This window comes from Salvelinus alpinus, chromosome 15, assembly GCF_045679555.1.
Source record: "Salvelinus alpinus chromosome 15, SLU_Salpinus.1, whole genome shotgun sequence".
NCBI classification, from domain to species: Eukaryota; Metazoa; Chordata; class Actinopteri; order Salmoniformes; family Salmonidae; genus Salvelinus; species Salvelinus alpinus.
The window spans coordinates 20,505,311-20,524,701 of NC_092100.1; the positions used below are offsets into that span (position 1 = coordinate 20,505,311).

A 19,391-nucleotide genomic window follows, 5' to 3' on the forward strand; every position below is an offset into this window, starting at 1 on the left:
GTGGGACCACATTTTAATGGGTGGGACCACATTTTAATGGGTGGGACCACATTTTAATGGGTGGGACCACATTTTAATGGGTGGGACCACATTTTAATGGGTGGGACATTGACTTCAAGAGCACAATCAGCTGACGTTTCCATTTTGATTGACAGCGTGGAATTCACGGCTCCAGAGCAGTCAAGAGTGAAAAGTTGTTTGTCCAATCACTGGTCCAGTAAATCGAGCAAAGCAGTAACGTATCTCTTTTCACAACTGCCGGGCGGGATTTCCGCAATTGCTAATAATATGGCGAAGACTTACGATTACTTGTTTAAACTACTGTTAATCGGCGATTCTGGCGTCGGAAAGACGTGTGTGTTGTTCAGGTTTTCAGAAGATGCCTTCAACTCAACATTTATCTCCACAATAGGTATGTGAATTTCGTAAGTTTTCTGGTTAGAAAAGTTATGCCGGAGGACGGGTAGCTAGTTAGCAGCAATGCTAGTGTGCGCCCATCCTGTCATGCTAACGCTAGTTAGCTAAAGTTAGCTGGCTAGCTAGCTTATTTGGTTAGCATTCAGGACTAGCTTGCTAGTTAACTTAACCGGCTTTTCACACTGCTCGCTTGGCAATAAAACCAGCACTTCAGCATCCCCAGCATACCTCAAATTGATATTTTCATAAGATTTTAGCAGGTGACGTCACCTGACTCCTTAGCTAACTAACGTTAGCTGTCAAGTGAGCAAGAACAAGCTTACTCTGACTCATTAGATAGCTTAGTTAGCTAACGTTAGATAACAGTGAAGTTCACTTCCCAGTAAGCAATACATGAGAGTTCGCTAGTTCAAACCAGTCACTGTAACATTACAGAAAGGTCCGTTTTAGTAGCTACATGTTGGGGAGGTCTTCCCTGAAGTTATGCAGCCATTTACATTAGACAAGCCATTTCTCAAATTGAAGTTGTGCACTTCCTGTATGTGGCCTGCAGCATCATCTAAAAAGATGGGCCTCCCTAGCCAGAACTCTCTGGACATGATATAATCCAAATAATTACTAGCTAGCCTTCAAGCAAATGTTGAATGCAGTCTGGTTTTGCCACTTGTGCATAAACAGTGCGGTAGGCCTACAAAATACATCAAACTCAAATGGTTGTGTTTCAATGATCCTTTGTCGTTTGGAGCGCTGTGGTTAGACAATAGTGAAATAAAAATTTAAGTGGGTAGAAATGCAAGAATTGTCTCACTTTTGCTATTCCTGTTTCAGGTATTGACTTTAAAATTAGAACTGTAGAACTAGATGGTAAGAAGATCAAGCTACAGATATGGTAAGACAGCCCTTTGACTTAACAGAATTTCTCTGAAATTATGTCTTGAAAAAGTGCACCTTGGGAATGATCACAATTGGCCTATAATTCTACAAGTGGGTTAAAATCAGGGATGGGAATTAAAGGATCTCATTGTGTTGTTCTCTCCCAGGGACACAGCTGGCCAGGAGCGGTTTCGAACAATCACAACGGCATACTACAGAGGAGCCATGGTCAGTCGCTTATGCTTTCGGGATTCCACAATGATTCTTTAGTTGTGGACACTACATCACCACACTCCCTCTCTTGCTCCTCATCTTTTTAAAATACATCAATGTCCCTCTCTCAATTTTGCAAATGTACTAGAAAGCACATATACCTACATGAGAATCAGTAAGATACTTGAGTAAAAGTAAAGATGCATTTAAAAGATAATGACTCAAGTGAAAGTCACCCAGTAAAGTACTACTTTGGTAAAAGTCTAAAGGTATTTGGTTTTAAATGTACTTAAGTATCAAAAGTAAATGTAATCGCTAAAATATACTTAAGTATCAAAGTAAAAGTATTAATAATTTCAAATTCCTTATATTAAGCAAACCAGATGGCACGATTTTCTTGATTATATATATTTTTTAATGTATGGATAGCCTGGACACATTTCAACACTCAGACATAATTTACAAACAAAGCATTTGTGTTAAGTGAATCTGCCAGATCACACAGTAGGGATGACCAGGGATGTTCTCTTGATAAGTGTGTGAATTAGACAATTTTCCTGTCGTGCTAAGCATTCAAAATGTAACTAGTACTTTTGGGTACTGGAAAATGTAAGGAGTAAAAAGTACATTACTTTCTTTCGGAATGTAGTGGAGTAAAAGTTGTCATATAAATACAGTTGCTCCAAAAAACGACTTAAGTAGTACTTTAAAGTGTTTTTACTTAAGCACTTTACACCGCTGATGAGAATATAGTTTAGATTATAAAAATAAAAAAATCCATATTCAGAGACATTAATGGCGATCAATTTGTGTTCGGCCTAGATTGCACACTAGTTTGAGTCCCTCCCTTTATTTTTGTAAATTAAGCACTACATACCTGAGATCATTCATGGGAGGCGTAAAATCGCACTGGAATCCTGTTCAGGCCCTTCATAACAATTAGCTTTTTACTGAAGTGTACAAGTCTCAAGTTTAACAGGATGTTAGTATCTGACATTCATTGTTAAAGTGGTTGTTGTTTACCAAGTCTCTGTTTTTCTTCCCAGGGCATCATGTTGGTCTATGACATCACCAATGAGAAGTCATTTGACAACATCAAAAACTGGATAAGGAATATAGAGGAGGTAATTATCAGAAATTATAGTAGTTTGGTTCCTGGATGCTTATTGGCTGAAACAGCATTTTATGTCACGTGGTGCCTAAGAACAGCCCTTAGCCGTGGTATTGTTTCCACTACAGTCAAAATAAAGATGCTATAACTTTTCCCCTGCAAACAAAACGAGTAATTGCTAGAAAAAACAGACAACCCCGTAGTAAAATAGTTTATCAATTTACCTAGTCAGCTTGTTTTTATACGTTCTATGCTAGATAAATATTTCTCTCAAGATGCATTCGAGTTGCGATTGCCATAGGGAGGGAAACATGCATTCTGACAAGCAGTCAATGCACAACAATTCATAACACAATCATGGGTAAACAGGAGTTTTAATGGTCTTTAGTTGAGCAAGAGTAGTGGCAGCCAGGGAAAGTGTTGGGGGAAAGAATTGTGACATGCAGTGGTTTCTGTGAGAAGTACGATATTATCACCGATACAATAAGTATTGCGATTCAAAACAGATTTTATTGTGATTCGACGTTCCAAACATATTGCTCACCATATGTCTGCTGCAGAGGGACAAGGGACAGCTGTGAAAAAACAAGTTTTGGTCAGTCATGGAAGTGCTGAAAATAAATTGGCTCCCTATTTAAAAAGATGGAGAACAAGCTATGAAGGAATAATACTGGAGTTTTGGTGTAGGTACATCCAACTAGCGCAGAAATAGTATTGCGATGTTGTCAAAACTATACAATATATTGTGAAATATAATGTCCTGATATGTAACTATCAATTATTTTCCTCCATCACTAATATCTAATAATATGGACCATGCATAGGCTATATGCATGGTTCAATATGTTAAAATAATTGTAACACCAAAGATGGTGTCAGCATGATTTTATTTTCATTCATTTTCGAGTCCTTTAAAAAAAAGTCACCAGAGCTGAGCTTCTCAGTCATTCTACATAAAAATTATCCAATGAGGACCCCCACTGCTACAAAACACTGCCATGGTATATTGGCCATTATAAACTGGGTGGTTCAATCCCTGAATGCTGATTGGCTGACAGCCGTGGTATATCAGACCGTATACCACGGGTATGACAACATTTATTTTTACTACTCTAATTACGTTGGTAACCAGTTTATCTTCTTATGGCTGCAATCCCGTTAACGGGATCGATATGACAACAGGCAGTGAAAGTGCAGGGCGCCAAATTCAAACAGAAATCTCATAATTAAAATTCCTCAAACATACGTGTGTCTTATACCATTTTAAAGGTAATCTTGTTAATCCAACCAAAATGTCCAATTTCAAATAGGCTTTTCAGCGAATGCACCACAAACGATTATGTTAGGTCACCACCAACTCACAGAAAAATTCTGCCATTTTTCCAGCCAAAGAGAGTCACAAAAAGTACAAATGGAGATAAAATGAATCACTAACCTTTGATCTTCCTCACTCATAGGACTTCATGTTACACAATACATATATGTTTTGTTCGATTAAGTTCATATTTATATCCAAAAACCTCAGTTTACATTGGCGCCATGTTCAGAAATACCTCCAAAATATCCGGAGAAATTGCAGAGAGCCACGTCAAATAACAGAAATAAACTTTGATGAAAGATACATGTTTTACATAGAATTAAAGATACACTTGTTCTTAATGCAACCACTGTCAGATTTCAAAAAGCTTTACAGCAAAACACAATATTCAATAATCTGAAAACAGCGCTCAGCCACAAAAGCAAGCCATACAGTTACCCGCCAAATTGTGCAGTCAACAAAACTCATAAAAAGCATTATAAATCTTCACTTACCTTTGCTGATCTTCGTCGGAATGCACTCCCAGGACTCCCACTTCCACAAGAAATGTTTGTTTTGTTCGGTAATGTCCATCATTTATGTCCAAATAGCGCATTCACTAAAAGCTGACGAAATGTCCAAAAGTTCCATAACAGTCAGTAGAAACATGTCAAACGATGTATTGAATCAATCTTTAGAATGTTTTTAACATAAATCTTGAATAACGTTCCAACCGGAGAATTACATTGACTTCAGATGAGCGATGGAACAGAGCTCCCTCATATGAACGCGCATGGTCAGGTCATGGCAGACCTGACTAATTCCTCTCTCATTTGGCCCCCCTTCACAGTAGAGGCATCAGACAAGGTTCTACAGACTGTTGACATCTAGTGGATCTTGGTTGAAAATCGACCAGCCTCAGAATTCCCACTTCCTGTTTGGATTTTTTCTCTGGTTTTTGCCTGCCATATGAGTTCTGTTATACTCACAGACATAATTCAAACAGTTTTAGAAACTTCAGAGTGTTTTCTATCCAATACTAATAATAATATGCATATATTAGCACCTATGACTGAGGAGCAGGCCGTTTACTCTGGGCACCTCTGTGCACCTTTCATCCAAGCTACTCAATACTGCCCCTGCAGCCATAAGAAGTTATAATAACAATACGCCACCTTGGGGGTTTATGGTATATGGCCAATACCTGCTAAGTATTCAGACCCTTTGCTATGAGACTCAAAATTGACATCAGGTAAATCCTGTTTCCATTGATCATCCTTGATTGGAGTCCATCTGTGGTAAATTCAATTGATTTGACATGATTTGGAAAGGCACACACCAGTCTATATAAGGTCCCACAGTTGACAGAGCAAAAACCAAGCCATGAGGTCGAAGGAATTTCCTGTAGAGCTCCAAGACAGGATTGTGTCGAGGCACAGATCTGGGGAAGGGTAACAAAAAATGTCTGCAGCATTGAAGGTCCCCAAGAACACAGTGGCCTCCATCATTCTTAAATGGAAGAAGTTTGGAACCACCAAGACTGCCTAGAGCTGGCCGCCCGGCCAAACTGAGCAATGGGGGGAGAAGGGCCTTGGTCAGGGAGGTGACCAGGAACCCGATGGTCACTCTGACAGAGCTCCAGAGTTTCTCTGTGGAGATGGGAGAACCTTCCAGAAGGACAACCATCTCTGCAGCACTCCACCAATCAGGCCTTTTATGTAGTGGCCAGGCAGAAGCCACTCTTCAGTTAAAGGAACCTAAAGGACTCTCAGACCATGAGAAACATGGTTCTCTGGTCTGATGAAAGCAAGATTGAACTATTTGGCCTGAATGCCAAGCATCACATCTGGAAGAAACCTGGCACCATCCCTACAGTGAAGCATGTTGGTGGCAGCATCATGCTGTGGGGATGTTTTTCAGGGACTAGGAGACTAGTCAGGATCAAGTGAAAGATAAACGGAGCGCTCAGGACCTTAGACTGGGGGCGAAGGTTCAACTTCGAACAGGACAACTACCCTAAGCAGACCGCCAAGACAACGCAGGAGTGGTTTCGGGACAAGTCTCTGAATGTCCTTGAGTGGCCCGGACTTGAACCTGATCTAACATCTCTGGAGAGACCTGAAAATAGCTGTTCAGCAATGCTCCCCATCCAACCTGACAGAGCTTGAGAGCATCTGCAGAGAAGAATGGGAGAAACTCCCCAAATACAGGTGTGTCAAGCTTGTAGCGTCATACCCAAGAAGACTCGAGGCAGTAATTGCCGCCGAAGGTGCTTCAACAAAGTTCTGAGTAAAGGGTCTGAATACTTACGTAAATGTGATATTTTAGTTTTTAATTTTTTAATAAATTTCCTAAAATGTCTAAACCTGTTCTTACTTTGTCATTATGGGGTCTTGTGTGTAGATTGAGGGCAATAAAAAAATCTATTTTAGAATAAGGCTGTAACGTAAGACAATGTGTACAAAGTCAAGGGGTCTGAATTAGAGGTAGACCGATTAATCGTAATGGCCGATTTAATTAGGGCCGATTTCAAGTTTTCATAACAATCGGTAATCGGCATTTTTGGACACCGATCATGGCCGATTACATTGCACTCCATGGAGACTGCGTGGCAGGCTGACTACCTGTTATGGGAGTGCAGCAAGGAGCCAAGGTAAGGCGCTAGCTAGCATTAAACGTATCTTATAAAAAACAATCAATCTTAACATAATCACTAGTTAACTACACATGGATGATGATATTACTAGTTTATCTAGCGTTGCATATAATCGATGCGGTGCCTGTTAATTTATCATTGAATCATAGCCTACTTTGCCAAACGGGTGATTTTAATAAGCGCATTCGCGAAAAAATCACTGTCGTTGCACAAATGTGTACCTAAACATCAACGCCTTTCTTAAAATCAATACACAAGTATATATTTTTAAACCTGCATATTTAGTTAATATTTCCTGCTAACATGAATTTATTTTAACTAGGGAAATTGTCACTTCTCTTGCGTTCTGTGCAACAGAGCCAAGGTATATGCAGCAGTTTGGGCCTTTTGGCTCGTTGCGAACTGTGTGAAGACTATGTCTTCCTAACAAAGACTTCAACTTCTCCAAACTGGGGATGATTCAACAAAAGCGCATTTGCGAAAAAAGCACAATCGTTGCACGAATGTACCTAACCATAAACATCAATGCCTTTCTTGAAATCAATACACAGAAGTATATTTTTTGAGACCTGCATATTTAGTTAAATTCATGTTAGCAGGCAATATTAAACTAGGGAAATTGTGTCACTTCTCTTGCGTTCATTGCACGCAGAGTCAGGGTATATGCAACAGTTTGGGCCGCCTGGCTCGTTGCGACCTAATTTGCCAGAATTTTACTTAATTATGACATAACATTGAAGGTTGTGCAATATAACAGGAATATTTAGACTTATGGATGCCACCCGTTAGATAAAATACGGAATGGTTCCGTATTTCACTGAAAGAATAAACGTTTTGTTTTCAAAATGATAGTTTCTGGATTTCACCATATTATTGACCCAAGGCTCGTATTTCCGTGTGTTATTATGTTATAACTAAGTCTATGATTTGATAGAGCAGTCTGACTGAGCGGTGGTAGGCAGCAGCAGGCTCGTAAGCATTCATTCAAACAGCACTTTCGTGCGTTTGCCAGCAGCTCTTCGCTGTGCTTCAAGCATTGCGCTGTTTGACTTCAAGCCTATCAACTCCCGAGAATAGGCTGGTGTAACCGATGTGAAATGGCTAGCTAGTTGGCGGGGTGCGCACTAAAGTGACGTCACTCGCTCTGAGACCGTGAAGTAGTTGTTCCCCTTGCTCCGCAAGGGCCGTGGCTTTTGTGGTGCGATGGGTAACGATGCTTCGAGGGTGGCTGTTGTGTTCCTGGTTCGTGCCCAGGTAGGGGCGAGGAGAGGGACGGAAGCTATACTGTTACACTGGCAATACTAAAGTGCCTATAAGAACATCCAATAGTCAAAGGTATATTAAATACAATGGTATAGAGAGAAATAGTCCTATAATTCCTATAACTACAACCTAAAACTTCATACCATGGAATATTGAAGACGCATGTTAAAAGGAACCACCAGCTTTCATATGTTCTCATGTTCTGAGCAAGGAACTTAAACGTTAGCTTTTTTACATGGCACATATTGCACTTTTACTTTCTTCTCCAACACTTTGTTTTTGCATTATTTAAACCAAATTGAACATGTTTCATTATTTATTTGAGGCTAAATTGATTTTATTGATGTATTATATTATTGATGTACAGTGATCCCTCGCCACTTCGCGGTTCACTTATCGCGGATTCGCTATTTCGCGGATTTTCATAATGCATTTTTTTTTTTTTTTTGATGCATTGTGCTCTGCATTCTGATTCGCTAAAAACTCACTCCCGCTTCTTGTATCAAAACATGCTACGAATTGTGCTATCATTTTGTCGTCTCGTGCAGTTATGTGTACGTACATAAAACAGCTTGGCAAATTTACATTAAGTTGGCCAAATTATCTTGTAATTTCGAACATCTCCTAAACCCATAATGTCGACGGAACGGCCTACACGTGAGTCACTGTATTTGTATACATGTAATAGTTGCTAATTGTAAAAAAAAAAAAAAGTTTTCTATTTCGCGGATTTCACTTATCGCGGGTCATTTTCGGAACGTAACCCCCGCGATAAACGAGGGATTACTGTATTAAGTTAAAATAAGTGTTCATTCAGTATTGTTGTAATTGTCATTATTACAAATAAAAAAATACATCTTTATCGGCCGATTTAATCGGCTTTTTTTGGTCCTCCAATAATCGGTATCGGCGTTGAAAAATCATAATCGGTCGACCTCCAGGTTGAATATTTTCCGAATGCACGATATGTCTTTGAAGTCTGTACGTTTTAGTGAAAGTAGCAATTACATTGCATGATCAATCTTCTGTCTTCCTGTCCAGCATGCCTCTGCTGACGTGGAGAAGATGGTTCTGGGAAACAAGTGTGACGTCAATGACAAGCGACAGGTGTCCAAAGACAGAGGGGAGCAGGTGGGTGATCATCATCGATCAGGAAATGAAAAATATCAAACTAGCTGACTGATATCCAAGTGTCTATACAGTAGATGTTTTGTGCTACTGCCCATGTTTGCTGAGTGACAGTTGTCCAAAGACAGATGTGAGACGGTGGGGGATCAGTAAATGTTATGTAGGCTATTATCAATAATTATAATCAATGACTCACATCTTGAGTATCTACAGATGTAGACTTGTGATTGAGCTACTGTCAATGTTCGCTGAGTATATTTTGTGCGTCCCTTTTATTGACCTTTGGCAGTTGTCGTTGGAGTACGGTATCAAGTTTATGGAGACCAGTGCAAAGGCCAATATCAACGTGGAGAATGTGAGTTCACTAATTCTCAGCAGTTAAAAAACAACAATGGCTGTACAGTAATTGTTGTTCTGTTAGGTTGAAAGAGACTGCACGTTGTTTTGTCTCTTTGATCTTAATTTGTCCTGTCTTTTTTCCCCTTGAACTTTCAGGCATTTATGACCCTTGCCAGAGACATCAAGGCGAAAATGGACAAGAAACTGGTAAGTGTGTGTTTTATGTGCACATCTATTTTAGTTGGGGTATTGTGTGTGTGTGTTCTGACTTACTGTGTGTGTGTTCCAGGAGGGCAACAATCCTCAGGGCAGCAGTCATGGTGTGAAGATCACAGAACAGCCCAAGAAGAGCAGTTTCTTCCGCTGCACCCTCCTGTGAGGACAACGATCTTATCATTGTCCACAGCTGGACAGAACTGGACTGGGCTTGCTCAGAGCTTTCCTCTTTCGCCCTGTTCTCATCCCTCTCATTCCCGATATCCCAGGCCTCTTTGGGCTTTTTCTGCTTCACCATGTGCCCCCAGTTTACAAACGGTAGCTTTCATTGGTCAGGTGGATCAATCAGTGTTGTTGGATGGGCGTTAGATTTAGGTCTATACCAGGCACTCTTCTGTACCATCATGCTCTTATATCGTCTCTCGTAATTACACTTAGGTTGCTGCTCACCCTCTCCTCTCTCTCTGTTCTCTGCAACGGTTGTCACAGATACTGTATGTTGCTCTGTGGTCGCACTGCTGCCAAAGTTGATCCTTAGTGAGGTTTTGTCTCAACATGGATTGACCTTATTCTTAAAAGTAGTGGCTTAATTCCATGATAAGACTAGTTAACCATCATACATCTGACATCTTCTGTGAGATTGTTGAATTCTGCGTCATCTAGCTACTATGGAGATTTATTCCAAATGTGTCATCTATGCATCCCTGTTTTTCCTTTCTCAAATTAGTGATTATCTGTATTCTACCTTAAATCCCCTTTTGCCATCCAACAAATTATAGACAAGAAAGCCACTTATTTCCTTAAGATAATACTTTAGATAATATAATACAGTTCTGAAGTGTTAGTCTTACAATGTTAACAGTAAAGACATACCATCTTAACAACATACCTGAAAATGTGCATCTGTGTTCAGCATTTACCATTATGCAGTTCAGATTATTTTTTTTCCCAAGGTTTGCAATGATTTATAAACTATATATTTGAGTGTTAGAACAATTTTATGTGCCGGTAACTGCACATTGAGTTGAACCCTGTTTTACTGTGTACTCTTGCACTTTAGTAGTGAAATTGGCTGCACATCTTGCAATTTGCAAAAGCATGTCTTATTCCAGTCCCTTGTATGGAAGTATAGGAATGTCAGTATTCATTAGAACTATTACATTCCAGAACTTGTTCCAGAGGCTATAAGTAAAAATCATCTGTTCCACAATAACATCAGTCTAGTTAGGAAATGAATTGCAATCTAACAAATGAATGCATACGTTTACCAAATTTTTTGTTTTGGCATTCAAAATGTGTTTTAATCTTATACCACTCCACCAAAACAGTGTGAGTACCTCATTGCCCAAAATATTCATGTTATGTATGATGTAGATACCACTGAAATAGAGATATAGTCCTTTTGGGTGGTAATTGCTTGATTTCATTTTTAACGTCTTATGCACCCTTTTCAAATTCCAGCCTCTCAGCCTATTCCTTTTTCTTCTTTTTTTACTGGTTGTTTTAATTGTGATACTGTAATACCGTGCAGGTTTGTGTGGTTTTTGTAAGCTGTTTTCATGCTTGTCAGTATTTTTGATGGAAAATTAGTGACAATTGCGCCAAAGTAGGCTGCCTTGATAGTTGTTTGGTAGGCCTATATTACTAGTCAAATGTGATTTTATAAGAACTCAATTGAATAATGTCAACCTACTGTATGGTGAAACAAATGCCATGAATATTAATTTCCAGGTTTATTACTATGTTCTCCTTTTTTCATTTATCAATATGCTGTGACATTCCAGTTCCCTAGAGAACCATTCCTGCTGCTTCTTTAGGGAAAAGGCTACACGGACACTCCTGACCAATTTAAGAATTGGTTAAAATTAGGTTAGGGTTAATCAATCAAATGTATTTATTTAGAAATCCTTTTTTACCTAAGCAGATGTCAAAGTGCTTATACAGAAACCCAGCCTAAAACTGCAAACAATACAGATGTAGAAGCGTGGTAGCTATGAAAAACTCCCTAGAAATATCAGAAACCTAGAAAGGAACCAGGCTCTGCGGGATGTCCAGTCCTCTTCTGGCTGGGCCGGGTGGAGATTATATGAATGCATAGCCGTTAAGGTAAGGGTCAGTTTCAGTTTCTGGTTAGTCATTTTGAAGGTCACCAGTGTCCTTATAGCCTCTCCCCTTCTTTAGTCAAGAGCGGTAGCTATGCGTTTGTCCTAATTTAACTCCAAGGCCCAAATGTTGGTGTGCCAGTATTAAGACCACAATCTAGTTTGGGGTGTTTTGAGTTGAAGGTATTTGCATTGCATACTGTATTCGAAGCAAGATATCGGCATACCACTGTAGTGACATGGCAATGGACTAAAATGTTACAAGCAAGAGAACGTGTAGTCTGAGAAAAAAACAACATCCAAGTATGAAAGTGCCCTTGTAGAAAGCCTGCTCTTGATTATGCACTTTTCAATAATTCTCCATTGTCATGAAAGACCAAATGATTTACAATGAACGAGTTGCGATATTCTACAGTACAGTCCCTAACCTCGACTTAATTTAAGTCGCCTTCAGTGTGACAGTGTTAAATGGATGCCTGAAGGCTGGAGGAAAGTGACTTTTCATATTGGATTTAGAATTTTGTTTTTGTTCTCGTCTATCCTTCCCTCTGAGCTTGCCCCTGTCCACCGCAACAGAAGTGGCTTATTTTCACCTGATGCTTGATATCATGGGCTTTGGAACTATTCATCATGAGACTGTTGTACCTCTTAAGGTTTTTAATATTTGACTTGAAGAAGAGCTTCTCTTTGAGATTAGAAATGCGCAAAGGATCATTCTTGTCTAGCTTTCTGTTCTTATACTTATTTTTGTCACCTTGAACTTGCTTTTCTCAATGCAAATCTATAGGGAATGGAGCACATGTTAAATCATAGCAAAGGAACAACAGTGACTTCCCCATGAATTATCACAAATGGTTTCTCTAGTTGTGACAATGAAGTAAATTGCCATTGAATTATTTTATATGTCCTCTCTTGTGTAAAACACCACATGGGTGGGGCACAGTCAGTTTGTCGGACTGTTGTATCTTTTAGGTCCTTTACGAAGGTCTGGCAAATGTTTAATCAGAATACTAGTTATTATGAAGGTTTATTTTCCTTCTGGTGGAACTATTTGTACATATTTCAGTTTATAAATTACTTTTTTCTTTGAACATATCATTAGCATTCCATGTTCAAGACTATTTGGATTTCATAGTTGATTATGGGTTAAATGGAGGAGACAATCGCATTTTGAAAACAATTGTAAATAAGAAAAATACATTTTACTTTTACCTACTTTCATAAATCTTGTTGAATTGATCTACATGTTTGTAGATGTGTACTTTTTTTGATTTATTAAAATGAGATTATTTTAACTTGCTGCTTTTTTTTTTCAGACATTTTCGAATTCATCTTAATCAAATTTTATCAATGGATATTCAATAGGCCTAATCCTATATGGAATTCATATTAATTTTTTTTAAAAACAAAATAGCTTGATAAAGCTGTAATACCAAGGACAGTACCACAGAACAACGAGACATATATTTCACTGGATATTTAAATGTGAAGCGTCCACTTGGCGTTTCCACTTCCGCGTTTCCAGAGGAAGCTTACTGGCGGGCAATGGGAGAAGATGGAAAAGAGATGGATTTTGGCTGACATTCTGCAAATTTTCTCATCGATTAAACATTTGATCTCAATACAGTTTTCTGTTCCCAAAACTAGGGCATAATGCTAGGGAATAAAACAAAACGTGCACCCCTTGGGGTCATGATGACAGTTTGGGAAACACTGGGGGGGTTAAGGTTAGGAGGAAGGATTAGCTAACATGCAACGTAATTTCATAGTAGCTAAAAAGTAGTATGTAGTTGCTAATTAGCTACATTTGTCCTTGATGAGATTCGAACTTGCAAACTTTGGGCTGCTAAACGTTTGCTAGGTAGCTAACCTTAGCTACGCTAGGGTTTAGGATTAGGAGTTAGGGTCAGGAGCTAGGTTAAAGGGTTAGATAACATGCTAAGTAGTTGAAAAGTAGTTAAAGTTGTCAGTAGTTGCTAAAATGCTAAAGTTGTCTGTGATGAGATTCAAACATGCAATCTTTGGGTTGATAGACATTCATGTTATGCCCACCCATTTACCCTGACCAACCACCCTCCTTTTGTTTTTGTATTAAGTAACCTTCTGCCTTGTATACCAAAGACATTACATACATTTCAGAATTACGTTTACTATGTTACGTCTAGTCTGAGATCAGAGTGCGACGTTTCTCTATTAATTACCCAGTTTGTTATGAACATTGCATTGTATTAATTTTATGCCTATTTGTTGCTGTATCAGGTTTTTGCCTCCGTTAAAATAATATTTGCATACGGATACCAGACCAGAGTTAAAAAATGTAATGATTTGCATATCCTATCAATATAGCTATCAATGTGGTATGTACAGTCGTGGCCAAAAGTTTTGAAAATGACACAAATATTAATTTCCACAAAGTTTGCTGCTTCAGTGTCTTCAGATATTTTTGTCAGATGTTACTATGGAATACTGAAGTATAATTACAAGCATTTCATAAGTGTCAAAGGCTTTTATTGACAATTACATGAAGTTGATGCAGAGTCAATATTTGCAGTGTTGACCATACTTTTTCAAGACCTCTGCAATCTGCCTGACATGCTGTCAATTAACTTCTGGGCCACATCCTGACTGATGACAGCCCATTCTTGCATAATCAATGATTGAAGTTTGTCAGAATTTGTGGGGTTTTGTTTGTCCACCCGCCTCTTGAGGATTGACCACAAGTTCTCAATGGGATTAAGGTCTGGGGAGTTTTCTGGCCATAATATCGATGTTTTGTTCCCCAAGCCACTTAGTTATCACTTTTGCCTTATGGCAAGGTGCTCCATCATGCTGGAAAAGGCATTGTTCGTCACCAAACTGTTCCTGGATGGTTGGGAGAAGTTGCTCTCGGAGGATGTGTTGGTACCATTCTTTATTCATGGCTGTGTTCTTAGGCAAAATTGTGAGTGAGCCCACTCCCTTGGCTGAGAAGCAACCCCACACATGAATGGTCTCAGGATACTTTACTGTTGGCATGACACAGGACTGATGGTAGCGCTCACCTTGTCTTCCCCGGACAAGCTTTTTACCGGATGCCCCAAACAATCGGAAAGAGGATTCATCAGAGAAAATGACTTTACCCCAGTCTTCTGCAGTCCAATCCCTGTACCTTTTGCAGAATATCCGTCTGTCCCTGATGTTTTTCCTGGAGAGAAGTGGCTTCTTTGCTGCCCTTCTTGACACCAGGCCATTCTCCAAAAGTCTTCGCCTCACTGTGCGTGCAGATGCACTCACACCTGCCTGCTGCCATGCAAGCTCTGTACTGGTGGTGCCCCGATCCCACAGCTGAATCAACTTTAGGAGACGGTCCTGGCGCTTGCTGGACTTTCTTGGGCGCCCTGAAGCCTTCTTCACAACATTTGAACCGCTCTCCTTGAAGTTCTTGATGATCCGATAAATGGTTGATTTAGGTGCAATCTTACTGGCAGCAATATCCTTGCCTGTGAAGCCCTTTTTGTGCAAAGCAATGATGATGGCACGTGTTTCCTGTGCTTTGGCAAAGTGGGTGGGGTTATATCCTTCCTGTTTGGCCCTGTCCGGGGGTATCATCGGATGGGGCCACAGTGTGTCCTGACCCCTCCTGTCTCAGCCTCCAGTATTTATGCTGGAGTTTATGCAGTAGTTTATGTGTCAGGGGGCTAGGGTCAGTTGGTTATATCTGGAGTACTTCTCCTGTCTTATCCTGTGTCCTGTGTGAATTTAAGTATGCTCTCTCTAATTCTCTCCTCTCTTTCTTTCTCTCTCTCGGAGGACCTGAGCCCTAGGACCATGCGTCAGGACTACCGGGCATGATGACTCCTTGCTGTCCCCAGTCCACCTGGCCTTGCTGCTGTTCCAGTTTCAACTGTTCTGCCTGCAGCTATGGAACCCTGACCTGTCCACCGGACGTGCTACCTGTCCCAGACCTGCTGTTTTCAACTCTCTAGAGACCGCAGGAGCGGTAGAGATACTCTTAATGATCGGCTATGAAAAGCCAACTGACATTTACTCCTGATTATTATTTGACCATGCTGGTCATTTATGAACATTTGAACATCTTGGCCATGTTCTGTTATAATCTCCACCCGGCACAGCCAGAAGAGGACTGGCCACCCCTCATAGCCTGGTTCCTCTCTAGGTTTCTTCCTAGGTTTTGACCTTTCTAGGGAGTTTTTCCTAGCCGCCGTGCTTCTATACCTGCATTGCTTGCTGTTTGGGGTTTTAGTCTGGGTTTCTGTACAGCACTTCGAGATATTAGCTGATGTACGAAGGGCTATATAAAATAAACTTGATTTGATTTGATTCCTTGCAGGTAACCATGGTTGACAGAGGAAGAACAATGATTCCAAGCACCACCCTCCTTTTGAAGCTTCCAGTCTGTTATTCAAACTCAATCAGCATGACAGAGTGATCTCCAGCCTTGTCCTCGTCAACACTCACACCTGTGTTAACGAGAGAATCACTGACATGATGTCAGCTGGTCCTTTTGTGGCAGGGCTGAAATGCAGTGGAAATGTTTTTTGGGGATTCAGTTCATTTGCATGGCAAAGAGGGACTTTGCAATTAATTGCAATTCATCTGATCACTCTTCATAACATTCTGGAGTATATGCAAATTGCCATCATACAAACTGAGGCAGCAGACTTTGTGAAAATTTATATTTGTGTCATTCTCAAAGGTTTTGGCCACGACTGTACACTGAGTGTACAAAGCATTAGGAACACCTTTATATTGAGTTGCACCTCTTTTTGCCCTCAGAACTTAATTCGTCGGGCAGGGACTCTACAACGTGTTGAAAGCGTTCTACCGGGATGCTGGCCCATGTTGACGCCAATGCTTCCCAGTTGTGTCAAGTTGGCTGGATGTCCTTTGGGTGGTGGACAATTCTTGACACACACTGGAAATTATTCAGCGTGAAAAACCCAGCAGCGTTTGACCTGTCAAATTGGCAATAGAAATTGGGGTTGATTCCAAACATTCATTATTTTACCAGGACACAACTGAGGGTATGAACAGAACACAGACTCAGGGAAGACCATGATGCCCTTTCCTGGTTCAGAGTTCCAACGTGACTGTGTAATCAGGAATGGGGTAGTTCCAGAATGGTTCCATGGCATTATTTCTAGGAAGTAAGTTCTCAAATTGTCTCTGTCATTGAAATGCACTCATTGCTTACCAGCCGTAGCAACCAAGGCTAGATGAGACCAATGTAAATACAAAAATACCTTCATAAATACAACAACAAAAAATGTGTGGGCTGGAGTGTAGGATATGTGCCTTATGACTGTTGTTATTGTATTACAGTAGGGCACTGAATGGTTGTGTTCTGTGACATTGCATGTTGTATATTCTTCAGTTAAGTGAGTTAAAACTGAAGTCTGTCCTAACATGGCCGTGTCTATTCGCTGCAGGGTAGCTGAGGAAATGCTCCTTTCCAAGCCCACAGACTACTTCCTGATCCGAGTAAGTGAAAGCAGGATAGGATACACACTGTCCTATCGGTAAGCCTCTGTACTTTGTACATTAGATAGACACTTCCAGGCGAGGCGTCGTTAGATTGGTTGTTTGTTCAGCTGAAACATGAATAATGGCATTTCTATAAACAGGCAGGCAAAGAAATGTTAACAATAGGCACATGAGCAAATTAATTGTGTTCTGTTTCTTATCTGATTCTACACCATCGTCACACCTATTACCCACTGACAGGCCCTTGTTCTATTCACCAGTGTAGTTTAAAGTCCTTCTCCACTTCCTTATTTTGGTTTTTCTCTCTGTATGTCTAGTGCCACTGATCGCTGCAGGCACTTCATGATCAACGTGCTGCAAGACCTTGTGAACTTTCACTGCAGGGTGCCTGTCATGCCTTTCAATGAGCTGCTGACTGTAGCTTGTGGACAGGTGAGGAACTATAGTTGATTCCGTAAACTACCATATTGTTCATTTTGTACACACACAGGTACCCTATAGGCTTGCATTGAGTTGGTTTGATATGGCATACACACGCAGTGGTCGGCACAGCACACTGAGCTGAATTTTTGAACACTGTTGTGGATACATAAGTGAATTGAGATGTTTTTGACTAAACATTCTCCCCCTTCATCTACTTGTTGTTGTTGTTGGTATCAATGGCCGAGGCTAATTATGCAGAACTTTTATTCCCCAAAAGACAACCCATGAACCCTAATCATGGTGTGTTGCTGAATAACCACCCACACATGAACAGCAGTATTCATCTAAAACCAACTGAGGACACTTAACCTGCCTTCCAACATCATCCCAGCACATTGAGTGACCCTGCCACCAGCCTCCAAATGCTAGTAACTCCAAACGGCCATCCTCCAAGACTCTACCCCTGCCTGGAGACAGAGTTAAACACAATGAGCCTCCAAAACCCAAGCATTGGAAAAATGCTGGAATTACATTGTGTGTTTGTTGGGGGATAGGGCTAAAGTTGTATTTTCATTTTTTAAATGTTGAAATATTGCTATTGCAAAAGCATTGTAGGCCTTTATTGCCTACATATGTCTGCAGGTTGAATCCACTGAGATCAAAGAGAACTGAAGTTAGTGTAAGAGTACAGTCTATCTATTCTGTATATTCCAGGTAGATTGTACTGCTAAGCCATTGCCCAGAAAGATACACTTAGTCACCGCGGCCCAGCCAGACCAACCTCATGAGTTACCTGCCAGAGCTCCCTGCTCTTCCACAGAGAAAGATCAAGACACAGAGCAGCACTGCACCTGAAGGCCCCCCAGGACCCAGGATGGTGTATACAGACAGACGACCACAGGCCCCGACCGAACACACACCACCTGGACCCAAATCCCAACAAACAGAAGAATTAAAATGTAAAGTCAGAGGAAGTTCCATAATAAGAGGAGTGCCCATCAGAAGCACATGTATGCAGAGATCAATGTGGAGGCTGAGCAGGGGCAAGACCAGGGGAAACACAGCCCTGGAGGCCAGAGAAGGACATTGATACAGCTGGTGGGCACCAGTACCAGATGCTTCCAGGAGAGACTACCAATGGCCCTCCACCCATTGCTGCTGTTAGAGCCACATACTCCTCCTTTTGCCCCTACATACTAATGTCCACTTCTCTACCCTTGGGAATGGATGGATGGACACATGAATGTAGTTGTAGCAGGCAAGACCATTTATGAGAGAAATATATCTGTTGAAGGCAATGATGACTTAAAAGTTAGTGACAGTCTGAAGATTATTATTTAACTGTATATCTAGAATTTATTTAACAAAGTAACATTGAGTGCTATTTATGTCTGCAATAAGCTCTGGTTAGTGGTTAGACGATGTCCAATGGTTTACAATACTTGGATATGGTGAACTATTTCATATCAAATGTGAAAATAATTTAGTTTTCATTTCATGTGAGGAATTATGTTAAACATCTATTGTTATTAAAATGACAATACTTTCATTTCACTTGTCCATCCATTTGAGATGGTTGCCAAATGCTGATCTGTTATCAACAATGTAATTGGGAAGTCTGCTCTCAAGGTCAGGTTCTGGTCTGACTGGATTGACAAGAGGAATGTGAGTCAATTGGGAAACTTGGGTGACAGTGTGAGTCGTTCCACGAAATGAGTGCCTTGTGTCCCTCTAATATTTTAAGTAGAAATTGTGCATTAACATGTTTAATATAGACCACATGGGAAATTCTATGAATCAGATTTTGAATATGAAAAAAAGGGTTGCTAAAGTCTCATAATTCAGCATTTTGACATGTCCATCCGTCAA

The 19,391-nt window shown here is 40.4% G+C and overlaps 1 protein-coding gene across 1 annotated transcript; it reads left to right on the top strand.

Annotated features, from left to right (window-relative positions):
- The first annotated feature begins 151 nt into the window (after positions 1-151).
- LOC139539675 (ras-related protein Rab-8A) lies at positions 152-12,910 on the top strand. Its single transcript, XM_071342844.1, has 8 exons — positions 152-412; positions 1,246-1,306; positions 1,458-1,518; positions 2,550-2,627; positions 8,872-8,961; positions 9,248-9,313; positions 9,454-9,504; positions 9,587-12,910. Exons 1-8 carry the CDS (start codon positions 289-291, stop codon positions 9,674-9,676), a joined length of 621 nt encoding a protein of 206 aa, XP_071198945.1. The 5' UTR covers positions 152-288; the 3' UTR covers positions 9,677-12,910.
- The last annotated feature ends 6,481 nt before the right edge of the window (positions 12,911-19,391 follow it).

Coding starts and splice junctions, on each gene's coding strand:
- LOC139539675 (XM_071342844.1), top strand. CDS start 289: ATGGCGAAGACTTACGATTACTTGTTTAAACTACTGTTAATCGGCGAT. Junction 1,307..1,457: donor AAGATCAAGCTACAGATATG/GTAAGACAGCCC, acceptor GTTCTCTCCCAG/GGACACAGCTGGCCAGGAGC. Junction 9,505..9,586: donor CGAAAATGGACAAGAAACTG/GTAAGTGTGTGT, acceptor TGTGTGTTCCAG/GAGGGCAACAATCCTCAGGG.